Here is a 12488-nt window from a genome sequence, read left to right as displayed (position 1 = left end):
GAGTGAAGCATTTGAGAGTAAAGTGCTACAATATCTACAACTTATGTTCAACAGATTCAGAAAAAGGAGTGTGCGTGTATGTGTATGTGTGTGTGTGTGTGTGTGTGTGTGTGTGTAGAAGAGAACTACAACAAATGTGGCAAAATGTGAACACATGGTGAATCTAGGTGAAAAGCATACAGGGCCTATTATACTATTCTTGTAACTTTTCTGTAGGTTTGGAGGTTTTCAAAATAAAAAGGTGGGGAAACAATGAGGATCAAATAAGAGATATGAAAGAGGTTTGTGTAAGATAAAAGAATCTGAGAATTTTTTTTAACCACAGCCTTCTGATCTCTGCCTTTTAATTGGCATGTAGAATCAATTACATTGAATATAATTATTGATAAAGCTAAGTTTTAATCTACCACATTACCATACTTTTTTAAAATTTCTACCATCCCCACTTTCTGACATTCATGCTTCTCCCTACATCCCCAAATGTCCCCTTCCACTCTTCCCACCCTCTTCCCATAGAGAACATTAGCCTGTGGCAACAAAAATGATGTAGATTTTGGAAATTGTAGTAGCTCACTGTGATCTGTGTTTGAGGGGCAGGAACTATCTGAAGTAAAGGTTACAAGAATTAATGTAGAAAAAAATTGTGGAGATCTATAAGTTGCTCTTTTTAATATAATACAAGGGAAAACCTACTCTTCTAAACAAAAGCTAATTTGTCAGGGCTTATATGTTAAGGTCTAACAATAAATTAATAATATTTTGGAAAGATACACATATATGAACAAAATATTGCTTCTAAGTACCTAAAAAACACATATACACACACATAAATAGACATACCAATTCTCTGGTTTTGATTTCCTCGAAGGGCTACAAGCAACTGTTCAAAAGGAGTACATATTCCCAAGTTTTGTACGGAATAGTATTTCGCAGCCAGAGCAAAGGCTTCCACACTCACCAACTTCTGAGAAGTTTCACAAAATATTTTGGGAAAATCAGTCACACCTAAAAAAGTGAAAATAGAAAAAGTCTTCAGAAATAATTAATGGTTAATTTGTGTGATACTAATAAACAACAAATGAACACTTAATTTTTATAACAAATTCCAATATTTTCATCTTGTTGTGAATTTTGGCAATGTATCTAATGGCTCCATTTGTATTTACTATTTAAATGATTAGCTATAAGGAACACCCAGTTGTCTCTTAACACTTTATGCATTAAAAATTTAAACTCCAAATTACAATCAGGTCTTTTTTATGGAAAGAAAGAGACAGAGACAGAGGCAGAGAGAAAGAGAGAAGGGAGGAAGGGAAGGAGGAAGGGAGGGAGGGAGGGAGGGAGGAAGGAAGGGAGGGAGGGAGGGAGGGAGGGAGGGAGGAAGGAAGGAAGGAAGAAAGGTTAAAATCTGAATAGTAGTGTATTAAATTTACAAACTGTCCTGACTGGCCTATAACTGTGCATTTAAAGGTAGTCAGCCTGGGCAACACTGTTACTCCCTGTCCACACTGCATGAGGAACAATGGTAATATCCCCATTGGCATATAAATGTCCCTGCAAAACAGTTCCTGCATCATTTGGGTGATGTAGACTTGTGGCAGGGGGGCGGGGTGCATGTGCTCAATGCACTGTCAATATGAGTTCCAAAACGAATCAGGTTATAACCTGGTGAAAACAACTCATTTTCTTCCCATGGCCAGTTTTAAACCACACATTCTATAAGCTTAGTGTGTAACTGTCAGCAGTTTCCAAATACTCACTAATTTAGACTAGAATGATAAACTGTTGTGCTGTTTGCAAATATCTAGTGCCCTTCTCTGTAGAGGATCATGAACCTTGTTGAATTCAGGTGTGGCTGTTATCTTGCCAAGGCGAACCAAACCATTTTCAGGCAGAAGTTTTAAGAGTGTCAGAAGATTCAGTACTCTTTTTTGTCTCAGCTCTGTAATCGAAGCATGTGTCAAAACAAAACATTCCTCAGTCTGAATCCTTGAGTGACTACAGCAAGGACAGCATTACTATCAAACTACAATGAACACAGAGCATATATAAAAATTAAATTTCATTGCTTTCATTAAGTGAGTTGTAAGCTTATTACTGCAGCACAGCTCTGCTTATTATGATGGATGCACACAGGCACACTGACAGATTAGCTCAATCTCATTGTTCTATGGCTATTTTTAAGGCAAGTTAATTTATCTAAAAGAGTTAAAAGACAGCCTTCCAATGTGTCTGTAGTGGTTCAAAGGAACTCATTAGACGGGAAAGTTCAATCAGGCCCATTCACTGAAAACTAATTTTGAATAATTCAAAAAAACACACATTTTAAAGGCTTATCTGAAGTATGCAAAATGTTCACCTCATGAAACCATACTGCAATCTAGGGAAGAAGTTCAGTTCTACAAAAAAAAAATCCACACTATAGGCTATGAAGTCTTCTCTAGCATAGCTAATCTTCTGTAGTTACTTAATTATAAAAATATCCTTAAACACAAAAAATAGTGATGCTACCTGACAAAACTTAAAGCAAGATAAGTAAGATAAGTGATGAGGGTTTGTAGAATTCTAAATAAAAACTACATATTAAGCTAGTATCTGTTAAGCTGGTGGTGGTAATGTTTGCCAAATTCATTAATATGAATAAAATCAGCAGAGATATACACCTTCTATTTGTGAATCAACTAAACATAAATTAAAATTACTAGAGGAAATTAACTTAAGATATATATTGTGTATGATGTAAATTTCTGTGGATATTTTATAAACTGAATTTACTAACTCAGCCAAAAGTAATAAAATCCACATCAAAATATTTAGCCATGATACAAAGTGGAAAACTCAGTCAACTATTAAGTGAAATTCTCAGGTTTAAGGGGAGTCTCAACATCCCCAGGTTCCAGGGCAGCAATTTCGTAGAGTGTGATAGAATAAGAGCATTAAATCTCCAAGTGCAGAGGGACCATTATAATAGTTAGCTATTGGACAATGTTGCCAAAAGAAAGAATTGTGATGTTTCTGTTGGAATGTAAACGTTAAAATCAACTTAACTATCTTACCGAAAAAAACTTGAGAAAAATCCAATCTAACATGAATTAAATGCTGTTAATTTTCTTTAAGTACAGGTCTCAGCAATTTCAGAAATTTAAATACCTGAGTTACAATATTATCTTTACAACATTTTTTTTCTTTTTAAAAAAGGATAGTGTTCTAATTCATTCCAATAGTTTATGGTATTTAGGGCTAACCCTAGTTTACTCAGATAGTCTAGAACTCCATGAAAAAATATTTTTGAATTATGGAAATATAGCTGCTGTACTTTCTTTGTTTTCCAGTTATCCAGCCTGTAACTTCCATTACTTGCTGTTTTCAAAGATTCAGAGAGAGGGAGGGAGGGAAGGGGAGAGTGGGGGGGGGGAGGGGGGGGAGAGAGAGAGAGAGAGAGAGAGGTGTTTATGATCTAGTCTTGACTCCATCTCTGAAACAGTTATGTGAGAAAGTTATGGGACAATGGCAATACATACATATAGTCCTCACAGTTCTTCCCTAGGTACTTGTATAATCCCTTTGGATTTGGCAACTAGCAAAACAGAAATTCCAGTGTTACTTAACTTATATTTAGCAAATTAATTATTACTTAGATTTTTTATGCAGGGAAAACTTTAAATTTGCTGCCTATCGCACCTGCATAGTATGTGGCTTGATTGTTTGGCCTACATCGCCCTCTACTGGAAGTCCCTGTTCTGCTTTATATATGCTTTACTTATCACATTTACTTACTCTTACTTTTTATGTACCCCATATCACTATTCCACAGAGGTTTCTGATAAGATAGGTTATAAGATGGGTTCTTAAAAGATAGTCTAATTGGTCATGAGGGAAGAAGGGAAGGAAAGAGACAGGAGAGATTATTTTCTACAAATATGAGACCAGATTATATCTCAGTTTATTTTTTTCAATTGTTCGTTTGTATACAAGAGACCAATGTACAAGGACAAAGATAGAAGAGTCATACACATACATCTTGGATTATAAGGCAGAAAAATGTATAAAATTTTAAAAATAAAAATAAAGTAAAACAATCACTGAATGTATAATATTTATGATTAGTAAATAAAAATAAATGTCTGTTGTCCTACTTGAATGCTATACAGCACTTTAAGGAAAACAGAGTACTGTTAGGTATTACAATAATTTATCCCTATTATTTTAACATTTACTGCATGTATACTATGTGCCAGGCACTGTGCTAAGCACTTTACCTTTCATGTGACAGTTTTATAAGTGAGTTACATAATGCTCTTATCCTCATTAACAGAGGAAACAACTGAGATACAGGAAGGCTGTAATGTATCCAAGTTTGTAAAGACACAAACTTGGTGGATGAATTCAAGGCAGTATGAATTAAGACCTTGGTCTTAATTCCCACATTCCATTAGCATGCCACATTTGTAAGTACAGTGGACAAACAAAGGAAATCGAGCAGGACAGCAGTAAAGAAAAGCATTGTCCCAGCTACTTGGGAGGCTGAGGCAGGAGAATCGCTTGAACCTGGGAGGCAGAGGTTGCAGTGAGCTGAGATCGCGCCACTGCACTCTAGTCTGGGTGACAGTACAAGACTCCGTCTCAAAAAGAAAGAAAAGCATTAGGGAGACCTGACTCTCAGAATCAAGTCTGGCAAGCATTCCCTCTGGCAGACATCAATATACAGTGACATCCTAACATATTATATTTTATTAATTATTTAACTTTCTTCACTCCCCTCTACACCTCCCTCTCCACCAAAAGTAATTTTAAGGTTGCAAGAAATTAGCTGGGCATAGTGGCTCATGCCTATAATCCCAGCACTTTGGAAGGCCGAGACACGAGGATTGTCTGAGCTCAGGAGTTTGAGACGAGCCTGGGCAACACAGCAAGACCTCATCTCTACTAAAATTTTAAAAAATTAGCTGGGTAGAGTGGCACATACATGTAGTCCCAGCAACTTGAGTTGAGGTTGGAGGATTGCTTGAGCCTGCAAAGTAGAAGTTGCAGTGAACCCTCATCATGCCATTGCACTCCAGCCTGGGCAACAGAGCAAGACCCTGCCTCAAAAAACAAAAAGTTTTAAGAAACTAAAAAGTCATTTTTACATATAAAATAATAAGTCTCTGAAAAACAAATATTTTTGTAAAATCTTATTATGATATCTATTTGCAGAAACAAAGTAACCCTATACTTTATGCCCAGTTGCGGAGCAACAATACTTTACACACGGCATGAATGAATGCATGAATGACAGCAATCCCTCAGTACACTTACTATTGTAGCACCATCAACTATACAAGGAAAATAAATTCTCCTAAGACTCTATGGTAATAGCAATCACTGAGGCTACTACAAGGACTTCAATAGCACCAGTGAATGTTTATAATCTCAGGATGAGATAAAGGTGATTTAAAATATTTAGAATGTGACATAAAGCAAAATGAAATTATTTTTCATTTATAACATAAAGCAAAATGAAATTTGAGATTTTCTGTTATGGGGTTGAGGAAAAGTCACTATCATTATCACACAGCCTAGATCTGTCTTATAGCCCAGAATTTCAAGAATAAATCAACAGTGTCCTCTTAATCATAATTTTCACAATGACATACAAGTATTTTGTATTCATTCCTGCATAAATGTCCTACAGATGTCTTCAATTCAAAAGTTTCAAAACTCAACTGAACACTTTTATGCTCCCCAAAGCTTTCCCTTCTTCTATTTTCTAACTTGTTTAATAGCCTTATCACTCACCCAATGGCAAAGCTAAAAGCCTTTACATTATCTGAAATGCTTCTTGTGTCCTCAATCCACATGCTAAGCTACCCATCAACTATGATGTAAAAATGTCCTTCATTTGAAAACCCCCTCCCCCATCACTACTATATTTCAATCCTTGTTAATGCTCTCCACTACTATTTCAATAGCTTTATAGTTGATTTTTCTCCCTTATCAATAAAACTCCGATAGACAATGCTCAACAGGTTGAGTTGAATTGAACATATTTTCTAGAATGGAAATGTACTTTTATTCAATGCAAATTTAAACATTTTAAGGCTTTGCCTTCCACAGCAGTTGACTTTTGACTTAAATCTTTGATAATTGTTTAATACAGCTTAACCAAAAGCTAAAGTCTGTCTTACTGAACTTTGAAAATTAAATATGGGATGAGTTAAGTTTTACGAATGTTTTAAGTCTGTTCATAATCCTATAATCTACCAAGGGAAGAAAATAGAATATATACTATTGCTTTCAAAAGAAATAAATTTATATCATCCAATTATGTGCTAGAAAACATTTTGCCTAAGCTATTTCAGCTCACTTTATAGTTGCATACGAAGTGAAAAAATGTTATATAAACATGCAAACCATGCTCTTAGAAGGAATAAAATTAACAAGAAATTGACATGCATGTCCTTATTGTACCAATATTAACATCACATTGAATGTATAAAGTGCATTTAACCATTCCTAAAGCAGTTTCACACTTAACTACATTACTTATAAAAATGAAATTAAATGTAAAAATGGAAAAATGTAACCACACTATTTTAACTCTAACAGACTCTTTTCATAATTTAATTTGAGGGAAAACAAAACTATGCAAAGAAAGAGAAATTTAGAAATTAATTTGCTAAATAAAAAATAATTCAGGGTTACCTACTATGTATCAGGTAAAAACTAAACTTGAATAAAGCTACTTTGTTACAATTTATGATTGTCTATGAGACTTAGTGTTTTACTATTTATAGTGTATGCAGACAACAAATGTTCATATGGATTGAAGGGGCTTCAGCAACTCCCAGTTAGAATTCTACTGGATGTCACATGGAATGAGCTTACTCAAGCCTTTGCACATGGTTTTACCTCTGTCTGAGACCACCTTCCCTCATGAATTTTCATGGCTCACTCTTACTTCTTTCAGGTGTTTGCTCAAATGCTACCATTTCGGTGAAAACTTCTCTGACAGTCTTGTTTAAAATTGCAATCCCACTGAACTCTCATCACCCTCTGATCCTTTCTTAATTTTTTTAAAGCATTTACCACCACCTGGTATAGCACGCAAGATCCAAGAGGACAAGAATTTTTATTCACTGCTGTATCCTCAGAACCTAGAATACTGTACAGCACACAGAAGGTATTCAATGAATGAATGAGGAAGAACTAGGGTTTGAATTCTGGTTCTCAGAATGTCTATTCCTGTGGCCATGAGCAATTTATTTACCTGCTCTAAGACTCAATTTCTTCAACTATAAAATGGGGAACAAAATCTATTTTAAAGGATTGTTTTATGTAATTCACACACAAAAACAAATACATATATATACACGTATATACATGTACATTCATATACACATATACAGTTATGTACTTAACTATATATATAAATAAACGTTTAAGGTCAGGATACATGTGCAGGTTTGTTACATAGGTAAACTTGTGTCATGGGGGTTTATTGCACAGATTACATACACCACGGAATACTATGCAACCATAAAAAATAACGAGATCATATCCTTTGCAGGGACATGGATGGAGCTGGAGGTCATTTTCCTTAGCAAACTAATGCAAGAACAGAAAAACAAATACCAAACGTTCTCACTCATACGTGGGAAATAAATGATGACGAAACCATGGAAACGTAGAGAACAATTAACTATATTTTAATATATATTCCTAACACATAGCCTAGAACATAAATAGGCAATCCTCAAACTAATAAGTCCAAATTAAGTGAATGAGTGTCTTAACAGTTGGATCAACTTTCCAAATTTATTGGAGTATAGAATTTTTAAAACCTCAAATATTTAAGGCCAGAACATCTTATAGCCTACTAGAGAAGAAATTGAGAGAAAGATCAATATGCACACTTAGCTTTTAAATGTGGGACCTGCTGGGAGAAAGGAGATTTGGGCTCTGGAACCTGAGTGCAAGATCTCCATCTGTAGAATGAAGGCATGACTAAGGATGGATGAACTGCACCTTGAGAACCAACATGGAGGTCCAATAGTTAACACTGAGTACTAGGTGTAGGATGAAAGCAAGAATTACTCATTGTCTGCTAACCCACTGGTTAGCACTGGGAATCATGTCCCAGGATCAACTTTTAAGTGCAGGAGACAGTTTTAGTATTAATGATACTTCTTACTAAATTTGATGTGAAATATGGTAGATACAATCTCAGCAATGCCTTAAATACCCGGAATAAAGTTTCAAGTTTGCTTCACCAGAATGTTTTAATTTCCCATAATCTCAAACTGTTTCAAAAAATAACAAAAAACAAGAGATACTAAATTCCCAGAAATCCAATAAATGTTAAACTTCATTCAAAATGAGAAGCATTTAAGAATAAATTAAATATGTATAAATATTTTCTGAATAATAATTCCAATTTGATAAATCAAACATAATTTTGTTAGCAAAATACAAAATAAATTCCAAATTGTAAAATGTTAAAAAGTAATGTAAAATATACTAAAAAATATATTTATTTCAGTGCAGTAAATGCTCTGAATTGATATCAACCTCCGTTCTTCTCTTTTTCTGACCAAAGATACATCATTTCTTACTTAGGTTATCATTTCTGAACACCACTGTAGTCTCCACTGCCCCACAGCACCTCAAAATATCACTACCTTAGTCACTGCCACTGCCACTGCCACTCTCCATTTACAGAGAAGACCAATACCTCTCTTTATATCTTGATCTGGGCCTAGACTTTTGGGCTTCCAAAAATAATAAAGACTTGTAAATTTGTTTATTATTGTTGTTGTTTTTATCTTTTGAGAAAAGGTCTCACTCTGTCGCCCAGGCTAGAGTGTAGCAGTATCATAGCTCACTGCAGCCTCGATCTCTGGGGCTCAAGCGATCCTCTCACCTCAGCCTCCCAAGTAGCTGGGATAAGGGCATGCACCACTGTGCCCAGCTAATTTTTTAAATTTATTTTTTCTAGAGACAGGGTCTCACTATGTTACTTAGGCTGGTCTCAAACTCCCGGGCTCAAGCAATCTTCCCACCTCAGCCTTCCCAAATTCTGGGATTGTAAGTGTGAGCTACTGCACCCACCCAGTTTGTTTATTATTGAGACAAAGCACATGAAGGACTCTTTGTCTCAGGAAAACTGTAAATTTAAACATAACTAAATTACTAATAAGGGACTTTGAGGGAGTAGAATTAAGTCATACCCCTCTCTTAATACTGTAGTTTTCTTTCCCATTGTGCATTTCATTAATTTGAGTTCAGTTTCATCTTCTATTCTTATTCCAATCTCCATTTCAACATTAATGCAAAATAGATGTGCTTATTCTACTCTCAACTGAATTAAATTATAATCATTTGCCATGTAAAACGAATAAGCAAAAGGTCTTTGCAGTAAATACATACTTTTTTTCTATCTAGCTCCTACCCTATCTCCACCATCTTGTTCTTTACTACTTCTTTAGTCTTTGTAATGATGTGTAGAGTTCATAAAAGTTAGGTCAATTTTATTCTTTATAGGCCATTATTCAAAGTAATTGCTGTACAGAAAATAAACAAGTAAAATACCCAACCTAAATGTTAAATTTAAATTCCCCATTTGATTGCAATCATTATGTAAAAGGAAAAAATTAAGCTTCAGTGACTGTCATTGGTATCAGCCTAGAGACACTGGTCTGATACTCTGTGGTTGAACCTGAAATGCAGTTTTTACTCAGAGGAGAAAGAACAGTTTTCGGCACTTGATAAAAATTAGTTAAATAAATGTTTGAAAATGGAATATTTCTTAACAAGAAATCAGAAGTTACAAGAAAAAAAAATAAAGAGGCAGCACAAGTTTTGGTCTAAATCAAGATGAATTAAAACAATTTGTAATATGAATAATGTTTTCAATCAGCAGTTCTTATCCTGATGTCTAAGAGTTTACGAGGGCTATGACTATGATTCACCTAAAACTGTATGTAAAGTTTTGCGAATATTTGTGCACACTTAAGCCTTTTTTTGAGGCAGAGGTTCTATAGCATTCATTTAAATTAGCTATTAAATGGGATTTGTGACCTAAGATATTAACATTGCTATCTTTCACAGTTTCCTTACCTTTCATGTTACACAACGTTAAATTACGATAAACAATCAATTAACTGTTTTTCCTCTTGATTCTGGAGATTATTTTAAATATTCAAAGCAGAAAAACTAAGTGGTTTTTCACTTCCTAAACAATCAGGGATTATTCTTTTTTCACTGGTAGACTAAATTTCATATTTCTAAAATTAGTCTAACTTTAAAAAACTAAACATTATTCTCCAGTATTTTCATTCTTAAACAGATCCTCTTTTATTCTTCACAATTTTAATTACTAAGCTAAGTTTTTTAGATAACACCCAGCTAACAAAAAACTAGAAATAATTTAAGATGCCAAACATACAGGTCAGCATATTCCATTTGACAAAATATGTTAATAACAGTAAATGGCTATAATAAATTTGCATGATCCAGGTTTAAATCTATAATAACGGCAAGTTTATTGTCTTTTTGCATAATCCTAGAGATATGCCAGGTGATGCACGCAACCACTTGATCCAGAGAAGAATCAGCCACATGAGATATTTACTTTTTTGACTAAATTTTTTTTAATTCATATACTAGATGAACAGAAAAAAAGACTGAAAACAAATAAAAGTAGAAATAAATTACAATATTTTCTCTTTCTTTCTTTCTTTTTTTTCTTTTTTTCTTTTTTGAGAAAGAGTCTTGCTCTTGTCGCCCAGGCTGCAGTGCAATGGCATGATCTCGGTTCAGTGCAACCTCTTTCTCGCAGATTCAAGAGATTCTCCTGCCTCAGCCTCTCAAGTAGCTGGGATTACAGGTGCCGGTCACCACGCCCAGCTAATTTTTGTATTTTTAGTAGAGACAGGGTTTCGCCACACTGGGCAGGCTGATCTCAAACTCCTGATCTCATGATCTGCCCACCTAGGCCTCACAAAGTGCTGGGATACAGGCGTGAGCCACAGCGCTCGGCCAATAAATTATAATATTAAAGTTTGCAAAGAAGATTAAAAATGACTCTTATAATATTAAAGTTTGCAAAGAAGATTAAAAATGACTCTCCCCCTCCAAAAAGTAATTATTTAAAGATAATTTAACAATAAAATTATGCTTCCACATTTGTCTTTTGTAGGAAATATTATAAAGTATTAAGCAGTATTAAAGGTTTATAAATGAAAGTGTTCCAGATAAAAGGATAGGTTCACTGTGTTTGGATAATGCTTTTATAGTCCACAGATAGAAAGATAGTAAACTAAGATAAATTTTGAGAAATAACTGTTGTCAAAGATAAGAGCCATTTGTGCTGAAACTTTGAATAAATTGTAAAAATACTGTTATGATTTAAATTAAAAATAATTGTCAGAGAAGATTACTTCAGTTCCCAATAAAATGGCATTGAAATTTTTAAGAAACACATGGAGAAGAATAAAATTACAAATGAAGAACAGCTTGACTTGCAGAAGCAGGGGGACTAGAATTTCTTGCAGAGAAGTATCAAAACTAACTCAGGAAAGCAATACAAGGATTGAGAGATGTACATGGTTTTAATTTAGAAGATAAAAAATGGTGAAAAGGGATGAACGTATGAGTTTAAAAACTTTTAGTTTATGAGTTGAAAAACTTATCTGGACAATGAAATCAACTAGTTTTCGATAAACATCCTATCACATAGTTGGAAATTCAATAATTTAAAAAATATAAAGATTGAAAACCATTTCTTCGGCAATGCTCAGAGCATGGACTTTCATATATTACTTAATATAGAAAAAGTATAATTCTCAGACCACATTAAATGGGAAGAAACTAGAATAAAATTCTACTTAGAAAGGTATAATCCATTCATCTTCCATTTTGCTTTGTACTACAATTATTGATATCTGTTATCTTCCTTATTGAGATGTACATTTTTGAAGGCAGAGATTATACCTGTTGTATTGGCCACAACTACAATGTTATACTGATAAAATGCTAAGTAATTTTTGCAAACCTAAATTGGGATATAAGGGTAACAAGGCATTCTGAGGTCATAAGGGATAAATTACACTGATCTATTCTTAATTCCATTAATGACCACAGTATTGACGAATACTGATACTATAAAGGTCATAAAAGAGATGCTCAAAGGTTGCCTATTTCTTCTTCTCAAACATCAGTAGGTTTAAATTCATTTCAATCACTTCTGGACCTCACTAATTCAGCCTACTGCCCAGAGTAGTGATAGTTTACACTTGAAATATCTCAATCATTTCTAAAAACTGAAGGAAGTAGGTGAGGGATTGGGAGGCACTGAATGGGACTTCTTAAATATCTCTATATGGAAGACCTCAAACACAACTGTTTCAACCCTTTCTTCCTATAACAAAATACTTGAGACTGGGTAATTTATAAAGAATATATATATATATTTTTCTCACAGTTCTAGAGGCTGGGAAGTCCAAGAT

At 34.2% G+C, this 12488-nt stretch overlaps 1 protein-coding gene across 1 annotated transcript in view; it reads right to left on the bottom strand.

Annotated features, from left to right (window-relative positions):
* Positions 1-12488, bottom strand: part of METTL25 (methyltransferase like 25) — a 119507-nt gene that overhangs the window by 90591 nt on the left and 16428 nt on the right. The window contains exon 2 of the mRNA XM_010372546.2: positions 841-1005. Coding sequence (XP_010370848.2) covers positions 841-1005 — 165 coding nt within the window. The remainder of the gene's footprint in view (positions 1-840; positions 1006-12488) is intronic.

Source organism: Rhinopithecus roxellana, chromosome 10 (assembly GCF_007565055.1).
Source record: "Rhinopithecus roxellana isolate Shanxi Qingling chromosome 10, ASM756505v1, whole genome shotgun sequence".
Taxonomy (NCBI): Eukaryota; Metazoa; Chordata; class Mammalia; order Primates; family Cercopithecidae; genus Rhinopithecus; species Rhinopithecus roxellana.
Note: the sequence above shows the minus strand (reverse complement) of the source record. Positions and strands in the feature narration are given on the sequence as shown.